Here is a 12,940-nt window from a genome sequence, read left to right on the forward strand (position 1 = left end):
ACGGTGGTCATGGCTCGATAAACTTTCTTTCTCTCTCTCTCTCTCTCTCTCTCTCTCTCTCGGTCATAATCGAGATGGTTGGTAACGATGTGTTTAATCCTATGAATTTTATTCTGAGAAACCTGAACATTTTCAACGAATTTTTGAGTAGAAATTGCAATTTGTATATCTGAATATCAAAACATATTGAGGGCATGCCGAGTCTCTCCTTTCACGTACAACGATTATGCATTCTTTCTTGCGAAAACAAAATTTTGCGGAGCGCCACTTAAGAAGAAAATATTTTGACATTGAAACGTGAAAAGAGGACAATTAATTATTATTATTATAATATTAATATAATATTGATATTAACATAACATAAACTCATAATTTAATTAGTTTTTTCAAATATTAATTTACACAATTTTATTGAATATGACATTTTCCAAATAATATCTAATATAAATTTTTTTTTTTTTTCCCAAAGACTAAGCATTTTTAATTGCATTTTTAGTTGCATCTTGCAGATGAAATATATATACGAAATATGTCAAAACTTTTGAAATATAATATTATGCAAAAAGAATATTTAACTTTTTAAAAATGTTTTCTTCTCGCGCTGCTGCTGCCATTACTTAAGTAAGGATTACAGGATAATTGTCCTGTTAATCCTAATCGATTGTGGTGGTACGAATTTCTCACAATCTGCGACTTATTACCTCTCATGTATCGTCGGGACAAAAAACGGGTAGATACGTGAAATATTTTGGGAATTAAACAACCGACATTTATTATTAGATTCCGCGAAAGTGTTCTCTGTGATATACCTTACACCGTGTCTCTGATCGAAGAATTAAAAGATTTCAACATCCGATCTCGCCAATACCTTGGAATGTTCTTTGGCGGAGTGACTTGACACGGCAGTCGTTCTTTTTTGTCGCACAAATTCCACATGACTTTTTTTTTTTTTTTTTTTTTTTTTTCCGGCAAACTAGTAGCTTGATGACGCGCATGCGCGACGCCGCGAGAAAAATCGAGCGAGCATCGTTGGTAAATACTATAAATCAGCTTAATCCGCGCGTCGAGCGAAACGAAGGGTTGGGGATGCGTTCACGTTCGCGTGAATGTGGGTTAACGAAGGTGAAAAAGAAAAATAATTTTGGCGTCAGCGTTTCGGAATTTGTAGACCGCGCGAATACAATGCGATGCCATCGAATAAAAACAGCGTACGTTGCAACAGAGCGAAACAATACGAATTATAGGGTGGTGATGTGATGATTCTAAAAATCATAAGGCGCGCCTCATGTCTTTAGAAAGTAATTTAAAATATAACACATACATTGATCGAACAAAATTATTCCGGTATAGCGACAAATCTGCAGAAGATTATAATTAATTATAAGCTTCGATTTAAAAAAAAAAAATCCCTATTGTTGTAAAGGGAAATCACAATCTGTTTGAAGTCTCATATTAACACTAAGATATTATATGTTTATATATATATATCATTAATTAAAATATAGATATATTTTAATATATCATTGATTAAAATATAGATAAAATATGCGAGCATATAAAACAAGTATATACATATATTTTTTTTATATGCTCGCATACTTTATCTATATTTTAATCTATCTCTTTTATCTATTTATGACGTGCACCGCATGCATCTTGAATTTGTTTTCACTGAAATCGCGATTACTTCTGCGCGAGAAAAAGAATGGTCTCTCTTGACAAAGTATAAGATTTAAGTAAACGCAATAAAGTAACACCCCGCGGCGTTCGATCCGAGAATATTGAACGCATTCATTCTCGGAAATTGCGATGCACTTCGAGGTGAGCGCGTAGTTTTCGCGACATGCAAGCACATTGGGAGCAACACGCCAATGGACGGCACGTGATCATTCCTTTTTCTGCTTTCAGGCGTAGTCGGAGCTCGGAACCTCACGATGGAGTGCCGCAAGGGTCGACGGAAAGGATCGCCGATCCTGGTCGGGCTGCTGCTTGCATGGCTCTTAACCAACGGCTGCGCCGTCGTCGCGCGAAATATAGGTGAGTGCGAGAAAGTATTTACGATTTTGGACCGCGGTTTCTTGCCACGGGTAAATTCTCCCCCATCCCCCACAGAACTCGCGGCCAATTAAGGCCGGCTACAACGCGCACGGATATTTACGCGTGACACATCCGCTACAACCTCTCGCGGAGGCGCGACTCGCCACAAGCAGAAGCCAGTTTTGCATCTTGGCACTTTTCGCGTGTTCTCTTTAACCTCGCAGCGAGCGCATTTCGAATTGTCACATCGGTGCGCAATCATTGCCGCGAAATTATGCTGTCGAGCTGGCTTTCTTACGGAAAAATTAATGGCAAACAAAATTTCTTTAAAAAGATTTTCTTTATTTATAATAAAATGTCAGCATATTGGTATACAAAATAAGAATTGATGAAGTATAATAAGAATCAAATGAGGCATTAAAATTAAATAACAATTGATTATCAAATGATATAAAATCAATAGAGAATATAGGCAGAAATTTTAATTTTTTCCTCTCGGATAAAATAAAATTTTCAATTTAAAAGCACGACTTTATTTATATTGAAACATTGTAACCAAATCTGTTATATCATTTCAAGTCGTGTTTTTTAGAGACATAATTAATAAGTTTAACATATTATTTCCATTTATAAATTTTCAAAGAAGAACTAAAATCTTTTTGAAAAGATTAATAACGATGATGGAAGCGCCCGCGACGTGTATGTGCAAGGGGCGGAAGATCGTTGTTGCCGTAAACCCTAGAAAACCCCGTTAGATGGATGGGATGATTTCGGCCGGCATGTTAAGTCCAGGAACATTACCGTAGCACGCTCGTAGAATTAAACCGTTCTCGTGCTAATTGATTTAAGAGATCCCGCCAATGTGTGTATATGTTGCACAAATATGGCACAGTTCTTGATAAATCCTCCGTAACAAGCTACAAATTCGACACTTTTCTAAATATCTTCTTAATATTTTTTCGATATAAATTTTGAAAAGATATTACATTTTATATTATTATTATTTGGAAAGTAGTTTTAATATTTTTCATACGTACAATGAAAGATATCTTTTGATGTGTTTTATGTATAATTATCTATTAATGTGTGTTGTCAATGTTAATATTTATATATAGATTTCAAATTTACGATTTAAAATCTTTGAAAAAATTATTTCCATCGCAACACTCGATTAATATAATAATAATCCAATTCTCTGAATAATAACTCCTTATGTTTTAAAGGTAGCGTAAATTTTATCATTTCCCTGACAATTTCCTTGGTCTTATAGCGTTCCTAAACCGCCCGATTTACACACACACATATATATATATATATACATTCTAGACATACATTTTTATAGCTTCAATTACATTCGTATCTTTTGTCACTCTATCGCCGCTTATACGTGGGATGTATGGTACGGGGTGAAAGTTACTGCAATGCCTTTTCGAAGCTTGGTCGGAAAGAATTCTGCTCAGGCTTTGACGGCGGCGCCTACAAATTTCTCCCGGGACCATTTCCGCGCTCGCATATTAGCTTGACTACGCGAACCAGCTGCAATCTCCGACATGTAATTGATCGCGGAAGTTGAAGAAAAACCTGCATTTCCAAACTACACCAGCCGGTACAATCCGACGCATTATGTTCTGTTAATAAATCCAGCGCTTTTTGACAGGAACAGAAACAAAAAAAAATATATATATATATATATTTGTCGAACACTCGTGACATCATTCACGGTTACGAAACAATCGCAAAGCCAAATATTGGATCTAAGGAGCATATAAAGAGATATTTAATCTTTTTTATAAATATTTTAACGAAAAGAGATTAAATCGTTTCTCACAATATTTAAATAAAAAATATACAATTAAAGAAAAATTTGAAATAGGGTCAGTTTTCAAACTCTTGTGTACGCTATTTACTAATTAAAAATATTTTCTAATTTTAATCAAGTCAGATATATTATATCAGGTCGGTGAATTGCGAAAAGGAAGGAAGACAAGGAAGCGAAGCGAAGAGAAGGGAAGGAAGAAAGGAGGGAAGGGCTGGTCTAGCGCCCGATAGGGTTAAAATGCAGCGACCCGTTGAACACACGCGAGCTTTAACGAGCGGTTGAGTCTCGAGAAGCGATTTTAGGTCGACGTATTCAGAAAGGGTCGAGGCTAAGATACACAAGAATCAGGAGGAGGAACGATGAAAACCCCTGAAGGAGAGACGACGCGTGTCCTCGCTATTCCTTTATGATTATCGTACACCCGGGTGCCCTCAATACGCGCAGCCCAGCATTGTAGAGTTGCGTTTCCAGTATTCTGCTTCCAATCCCTTCTAGCTACGCACTTACCCTCTTTTCGGTTATAAGCATACATGTACGCATACGCGTATACTCGCGCGCGTAAGAACCACAGTCACCTAACGACAGATAAATCAAAATTGCATTATATGCGAGGTTCCAGATAAGGGCTTTGTATGCTCTCAAAGATGGATAAAGATTTAGGACGACGCCGTTGCGCGAATTCGATACCGCTCGTGACTATTTTTGCATAGAATCCGCGGAGTCGCGATATACGAGTCGAGTAGCGAGTGACTGAATTGACAGCGCTCATTTATGTCAAATCGGATTTTCGCGTTTGAGAAAAGTAATTGCGACACGATTATTGCAACGCAGTAATGTATATTTTTTTTATATTATCGCATTTATATTTAATAATTGTTGAAAAAAGATATTAATAGATATATACAAATATGTATATAATTTCAGAGAATATTTATTTTAATCAACATATATGTGCATGCATTGATTATGTACATGATTGACATAAGTGAATAAAAATGAGCATAAGATACAATATAAAGGCAAGTTGATAGATTAATATAATTGTATAAATAGCGTAGCGTTATTGGCAAAATCATATTAATTTTATCATAAGAGAATATTGCACGAAAATCTCTTATCTATTCTACAAATAAAGTAAGAATAAAGTTACATTACTATTTTTATAATAAGGTTGAATCTCGTTTAAAAAAAGTATATTTAGTATATTTTTAAAGAGAGAGAGAGAGAGAGAGAGAGAGAGACCTTTCTCTAAAAATCATAAATTTTACTAGAAATTAGACCAAGTCCTTAATGTTAATGTTCCTGCGCCTTCGCCATACTCGCAATTTCTTTTTTCTACATTTTAACCAAGTGTGCGAGCGTTATTTCAGTTATTCAGCAATTAGTTTTTTAATATCGCTCCGCGTGTCATAAAATCGAAAATGATTTTTTTTAGCGAGCGTATAAATATGCCGGCGCTTCGAAAAATCACATAAAACCTTGATAGCTACCACTTTGTAATCTACCCTGATGACTGTCGTAAAACGTGTTAGTTAACGGCAGGCAGAATGATCTCAATCGGGCTGACCTCGCGAATAATGTGCAATAAAATTTGCAATGCCGGCTATCGGCATCGCACCGACACCGAAAGACGTCGTTTATCTGTGGCTATTCCTTCGCGATCACTCGCGCCGCTAACATTTTTACGAAGGGCAGAATTTCCGGCTTTTACCGATCGAGAATAAAAGTAACACGATCCCGTTATTTTTACTGCGGAACACTAGTCGTTAGGTCCCAATTGGATTATCACATGGAATTGTCGATCAAATTTTAATCGCTCGTAGATATTGCACGGTACATTAATTTTACTTATAGAGCGTTCGACATACATATATAAGTCGTAAGCGATATGGAACAGAAGAATAATTTGTTACGCAAGATTAATGTTTCTTCATTTGTAAACAAGATCAATTAGGTCAAAATTATCTATTTAATGTTTTCGATAGAATTGTTAATAAATGATGGCTCTCTTCTGATTTAATCAATCGAGATTTCTATATCGTCAACGATTGAAAATTCTCCATAAACTTATTTACGTCTTGGCAATTCACTATTGGCCATAATTGTCGTAAACAGTTGCCGATTATACAATACATATCGACATTGTGGACCACCTGGGACACATAGTACGATGATCGCATCTCTTGTCTCCTTTCCTATATGGTTATTCTCCGACGACGAGGATTTATAAGCGCGGTAACGGGGAGGTGCTGCCGGACAATTTACGTCGCCGCGTTGGATTCTAAGTAATTAGTATTTACGCCGGATAGATCGGTAATCCTATTATACACTCGGCACAATATCGAGATAATAAGCATCGTGGATAACGCATGATTACGGACTACGCCGCGTCCCCGAGGCGGACCGAGTTTCTCTTCGCGAGATAAGATTCCTCGAGGAAAAATTCTCACGCTTCTTCAGCAACCTTGATGCGCACAGCTTTACATCGTTCGATAATATGCTAAAAAATGGGAAAAATCGAGGTTTTATACGTAATCATATTTAGTAGATACAATCTGTTTTAGATATTTATTTAATTACACAAATACAAGCACCTTTAACTCAAACATTGTATTAATAAATGTTTAACTTACTATATAATGTGCATTAAGACAAGGGCGTCACATTTATTATTGATAGATATTATAATGCAAAAAATGTGAAATATTTTCTGTTGCTTTTCTTACTTTTTTATTTTACCAGAAATGATATTTCATTTAATATTATTAGAATTATTTGGTCAATTGTGGCTATACACAATTAATCAAATATAACTGCAATAAAATTTAATAATAATTCAAATTTTTATATAATATTTAAAATTATATAAAAATAGAATTAACTTGAAAACCAAAAATATGTATTATTAACTTAAATCTTAATAAGTTGCGCAAGATTAATACCGCAATTAAATACTAATGCAATATTAATGATTTAATACGTACGGAGGAGAATTAAATGCGTATTCTGTTTTCGAAATAAATTTGAAACAGTTTATTATTTTATGTATGTATATCTATATATATATAAAATAGCATTAATGATATTATTGAATCCTCATACACACATACCAATGACGCATCGATGAAATTAAAATGGAAGAAAACGCGTAAACTTACTATGTATGTAGTTGAGCAAATTTAGATCAATCGGGTCAATATCTTTAAACTGAAAATATTTATATCATATAACAATTTTAAAGAGTGGAAAAAACAATATTAAATATTCACACGTAAGACATTTCCAAATTAGCAAGTCAACGCCCGTTCTAATTCCGGCGTATTGTAATATGAATGAAATATCGAGTGCGACGTTATTTTCGTCGTTTTTGCGATTCCAGTTTGCGATTTCGATTCCAGTTTTGAAAAATTGTGATGGCGAAATTCGCACGAGGCAGATCGCCGATAAAGTACAATCGATACATGAAATGTATAACGTTGACGAAATAAGTACAATAATTTCCACGTTCATTGTTATCTCGATAATCGTTCCGCAAACGATCGACCGAACAATTTTCGCAACCCACATTCGTCCCCGTCCGCGAATCGATGACTTCACTTCGTCCACCTTGCTTATCTAACTCTTTCGTCCTTCTCGTTCACCCAACTCGAAAAGGACCTTGTAGCGGACCTCGGTTGCCGAAGATTTGTGGCACATCGGTAACACGCGGCGGCCCCAATTTACTGCGCATTACCTCGTCCATCCGCCTCTTTGCCTCGCATTTTCCTTCCACCCTCTTGCGCATCTTGAGTCGTTTTCTTTTTTTTTTTCCGGCTCGTATACCGACGGTCGCGCGATTCTTTTTACCTCCGCTTCTATTTCTTTTTCTTTTCCCGCTTACTTGAATCTCAATTTTACCACCTTCTTCATCTTTCTCTTTATTTTTATTCCTTTTCTTTTCTTTCTTCTTCTTACTCTCTTTTTTTCTTGTTTTTTCAATATCCTATTAATTAATTATTTTTTATTTTTCCTATCAGTTTTATCCTTCTTCTTTTTCTTCATTATATGATTTTATTCTTTAACTTTTCTTAAATTTGTTTCCGTTTAATTATTTTTTCTTCTTTCTTTTTTTAACTCTGCCTTTTATACTTTTTTTTTATTTTTTATATATTTTTTATTTTTTTTTATTTATCCTTATCTTCTTATTTTACTTTCAAGTTTATATTTATCAACAATAGTTTTCCCTGTATTTCCCATCTCTAGCCAAAATTTGCCCATCATCCCTTCTTGTCGTTTGCAGATTTGCTGCGCGCGTCCCCAAAACCGACGTGTACAAACGGCGGCGATCACCCTCTCGCGTTATTCCTTGTTCGTAACCGCTGCTACGTGACTAATCTGATTTCCCATCCACGAGTTTCATCTCATCTCTTTCTTCTTTCGACCCTTTATATATATTTTAACCCTCTCGGATTCAACGAGTTTGACGCAATCGGGCGCGACGCCATCCGTCTAAATTTAGACAATCGAAAGAGCGGCCGAATGGCGCGCTTCCGCGATGTTTCGGTCATCGAAATGGCGTGATGTTAAATAACATCGAAAATAACAGCAATCGATAAAGTGCTTTGACCTCACATTCTGATAACTTGCGAGAGAGAAACAAATCGCACGGGACTATTTTTACCTTGTCTTTTTCGAAACTTGACACATCGTCGTAAACAACTAAAATTATTTCCATACCTCGCTATGTTCAGCATCGATAATAGCTATGATTTTTTAATTCCAATCCATAATATTTATATCCATGTATGAATTTTTCTGTTGCTATTAATTTTTTTAATTTAATTTCTTTTTAACTTGTTTCTTATATTTTTTTTTTTTTTTTTGCATTTTGTATTAGTTTATTATATACGTATTATATATATATTTGCAGTATTATACATGCTATTCTTGAATATTCATTTAAAAATCAGAATCCTGAAATGTTAAAGTTGCGTCGGATATCCTCGGATAAATCTAACATTTCTACGGTGATCGTGTCGATACTCCACACACGCCCCGCTTTTTCTATATGAAAAATATCTTTTAGATTGATGGAACGCGGCCAAACAGAACTCCGCCGCGTCCTCTCTCAAGCAAGAATTCGTTCTCTTGTCGCTCGCGTTTTCCAATTCGTCAAATGGATCGGTCGCGCGGAAAATAAGAGATTATAGTGATCTTCTTCGCGCGGCGCGACTATTCTCACCGATGGCCTTCCAATCGTGATTTCAATTTTCAAGTGAATCGAAGCAAGTACGAATGTCTTTCAGGAACTATACTGCATATAAATTTATAGGTACACTAATAAATTTATATGTAATACATTTATATATATATATATATATTTATATGTTTATACATTAATCGACGAGTATTCACACATTTTTCTGATAGAAAAATTCACATTTTTTTTTATATACCAAAATTATATAAGATATCGATTTACATTTTTATGCGTTTAGCCTCGCTCGCGTATTTTCAACTCGGTAGAAAAACTACGAAGAATGAAAATCCCATGAACAGCTAACGTTCACATCAATCGCAAAATTATTTCTTATTCATATATGTGAGATCGCATTTTAAAATGTTATACCAAAAATGATTTCTTTTTATTATTTAAATTTTCTTAATCAAACGCCTATTTGCTAAATATATCGAATGATAGAAATATAATATAAAACATATAATAAATAACATGCACGAGATTATATAATCATCGCTACTTCTAACTCGCAGGAGACCTTAATTTCGATAGAATGAATATTTTTTTTTTTTTTTTTTTTTTTTTTTTTGCGCAAAATTCCATCGGTGACGGGCGGTGAGAAGACGTCTAATGCGCGTAACGTTCATTTCCGGCGTACGTGACCTAGTTCCACGAAAGACCCCCAAAAATGGGTGTCGACATCGAGCTACACGCTTCTCGCCTGTTTCTTATTCGCCTCGCGATACTAACGGTGTTTTTGAATGTAACTGAAAATCTAGCTTTTCTCGTATATATGTATATCGTCGTTCCTTTTTTTCCTCACACTTCTGTACCTTTACATATGCGGCTTATGGACTTTTCACCGCGACTTTTAGGTGATGTAGCTTATTTATATAATTTTTAAAGATAAACACAATTTTAATTCTTTATTCCGTTATGTCACATAATATTATGATTATATAAATACTTGATAAATAAGTTGATTTATTGATATATTTATTTATTATTAATGTCCAATAAAATAACGATCCGTAAATTATTATTATCAGATTTAGGTTATTATTTCTGCTATAAATATTTCTGCTATTATATTATTGTCGCATGGATAAGTAAGTAAATTAATACACATGCAATTTTTTCACATATAACACTTCAGATTCTTCCATCATTTTCTGGCGCTTAAATGTCAATTGTCGGATGCTTATTTGATTGAAGTAATGGTCGTGTATAAGATAATGATACTACGTTATAATGATAAAAGAACTATACGCAATATGAAGAAAGTGTGTGACGTAATTCACTTCCGAGTTTAATAATTCGGTTCTATAGCCTCAATATGTATGTGTAAGGTCTGCATATACTAATATAATTATTGCGTACGAAGCTTTTCCGAGTAGTCGTAGCAATTGTTGCCGTAACTGTCCAAGATAGTTCAAACTTTTATTTCTGCATAACGTTAAATATTTTGTTTTTAATAGCGGAAATATAATAATAATAATAATTTTTATTAACTGATGTGAAAATTGATATAATTTTTTTTTTCCGTTGTTGTAACGATATTATAAATTGTTTACATTGTAATATCTCTACGAAATATTGTAGTATATTAAAAAAAAATAGTATTTTTTATATAATTTAATTTTAATGCTGATTGATTAATGCTAAAGTACCTAATATAATTAGAAACTCACAAACTTCTGCTAATTATAAAGATATAATTTCTATGTTTATTGAACAGTAAATTGTATTATATCCATTTTGGCAAGACTCATATTTCTATAGAACATGAGAATTCAATAACCATGATTTCAACATTAATTTCTTTTCTGTACACAATTGATCGCGTTTTCTCATTACTTAGGTTTTAACTTCTTTTTTTTTTCATATAAAACTGCATATTATTCTTCTCTGTGCCGGTACATAAATTAAACGCACGAATAGAAGAACACGGAGAGCATACGAAAGCGCACGGTTTTCTTTTCATATTTCTTTTAGCGAACGATATCTCGCGCTTATTCTATATGCACTTTGCGAATCGCAATGAGTTAGCTGTGCATATTAAATCACTTATCAAATAGCGTCAGGATCAAACGGATAGTGCGCCGTTCTCGGATCGCGAATCACGCGAATAATATTTAATTATGGGCGCGATCTTTTGGTTCTTTTATTCGCGAAAAATCTTTATCCACGTAGATTAATTCGTTTCGCCGTCGTCAAGTCTCGCGCGACTGCGATTTATGTACGATTCTATCTATCGTCAATCTCTTGTCAAGAAGCGAAGATCCATCCCTCACTCCAAGAGAGAGAACCCGATGGCGGTTTTCGTCGACGAGCGGACTAGAAGCGCCATCAGTTCCCCCCCCCCTCCCCCCCACGCATCTCGAAACAGCCAGCGTAATCGATTTCCGATTTCAGAGAGTGAGACGGTAATTTTTCAACATTCCATGAAAAATAACTCCGGAATAAGCCACTGACACCGCTTTCACTCTCCTCCATCCTCCACGATACTCCTACCAGTATGTTGAGTTACCTAAGTACATATATGTATTTATAAATCATACTAGAGATTTTTCATTTAAAAATAATTGGAGTATTTTTTTACTTATCTTGCGTAAGATGATCTAAATAAGTCTTTGTAAGGAAATATAAACTTAAAATACACATATATATGTAATTTCCAATACAACACGGACCTTGCCTTTTCTATTCTTTCTTCAAGTTCCATTGCGTTCCACCGTATGCATCGTGCGGAAATCACCATAAAACATAGGATAAGAAAACTGGATACGATAGGAAACGGAGAGGGGTGGGCGTTATCTATTTAATAGATTACGTTCGGGTCTATTGGGCCTGTGTTAGCTGCCTCCACGGAATGGGTTGAGACGCGGGCGATAAAAAGAGGATAATGGAGGATTTAGAGAGACAGAGAGAAAGGAAAAGGCGGATTGGCCGGGCAACTTTTCGCTAAAAAGCGAGAAAAACGTGAACCCGGCTTTATTAAGACGCGAACGGGAACGAGTCGCGATAATAAAACGATCCCCTCCCCATGCAACTCCGGCCGATCGTTCCATTGTTTCTTCTAATGCTCTACCCTCCTTCCACGAGTTTTCCTTCGGTTTCCTGAAAAGCGTTCTTCGCTCCACACCCATCTTGCCACTCCATCCGCACACCCTTAACGCTTTTCGCTTCGCCTCGTCCTCGTCCTCGTCCTCGCACTCTTGACCCGATTTATCCACGTCTGAAATCGTCTCCCATCCGTTTCACCTCCCTTCCCGTACTCTCACCGCTCCTTTTTTCGATCGCGTCTTCGTTAACATTCATACAAGGTTGCTCGAGACCTTTTTGTTAAGTCAACTCGCCCTTCGAAGCGCCGGGAGAAAGAGAAGCTAAAACCACCACTACCCATCCTCGCTTATTCTTCTCTCTGGTCTCTGGGGATAACCGCCAACTTGAGATTTTTTTCCACGTGACGCGTCGATTTGTTCATATTCGGGCACGGTTCGCATGGAAGCTTTTCGGATGCTAAATCCGCGTATAAGCATCGCTCCCGTGCTACCTGCTCGTTCCGACGTTCCCTCGACGTTCGGCTGCGCGTTCGTCCACGACGCGGACTTGGATTGAAATCCGAGAGCTGTTCCGACGTCGGTGAACCCGAATTGTCTATACCGGAATCGATTTCCGATGCGATACTGCGATAGATATTAATTCATTGGAATATATATGTGTTAGAACGAACATTGAAGTGTGTATATAGACAGCGTTATATTGAATTTATATTGAATAGAGAAAACTGTTGGATTTACATACAAATACGTAAATTTTACTACTTAGTTATATTTCTCGCATGCTAAAGACAATATGACAAA

At 35.7% G+C, this 12,940-nt stretch overlaps 1 protein-coding gene across 7 annotated transcripts in view; it reads left to right on the forward strand.

Annotated features, from left to right (window-relative positions):
• The window catches only part of LOC138940022 (latrophilin Cirl), a 517,985-nt gene that overhangs the window by 317,037 nt on the left and 188,008 nt on the right, over positions 1–12,940 (forward strand). For all 7 annotated transcript variants that reach the window (XM_070308486.1, XM_070308487.1, XM_070308485.1 and 4 more), the window contains one exon: positions 1,909–2,037. In XM_070308486.1, the coding sequence (XP_070164587.1) occupies positions 1,935–2,037 (103 nt within the window). In that variant the 5' untranslated portion in view covers positions 1,909–1,934. The remainder of the gene's footprint in view (positions 1–1,908; positions 2,038–12,940) is intronic.

The sequence above is a fragment of the Polyergus mexicanus genome, unplaced genomic scaffold (assembly GCF_030449975.1).
Source record: "Polyergus mexicanus isolate NDT 795.1 unplaced genomic scaffold, iyPolMexi1.0 SCAF_15, whole genome shotgun sequence".
NCBI classification, from domain to species: domain Eukaryota; kingdom Metazoa; phylum Arthropoda; class Insecta; order Hymenoptera; family Formicidae; genus Polyergus; species Polyergus mexicanus.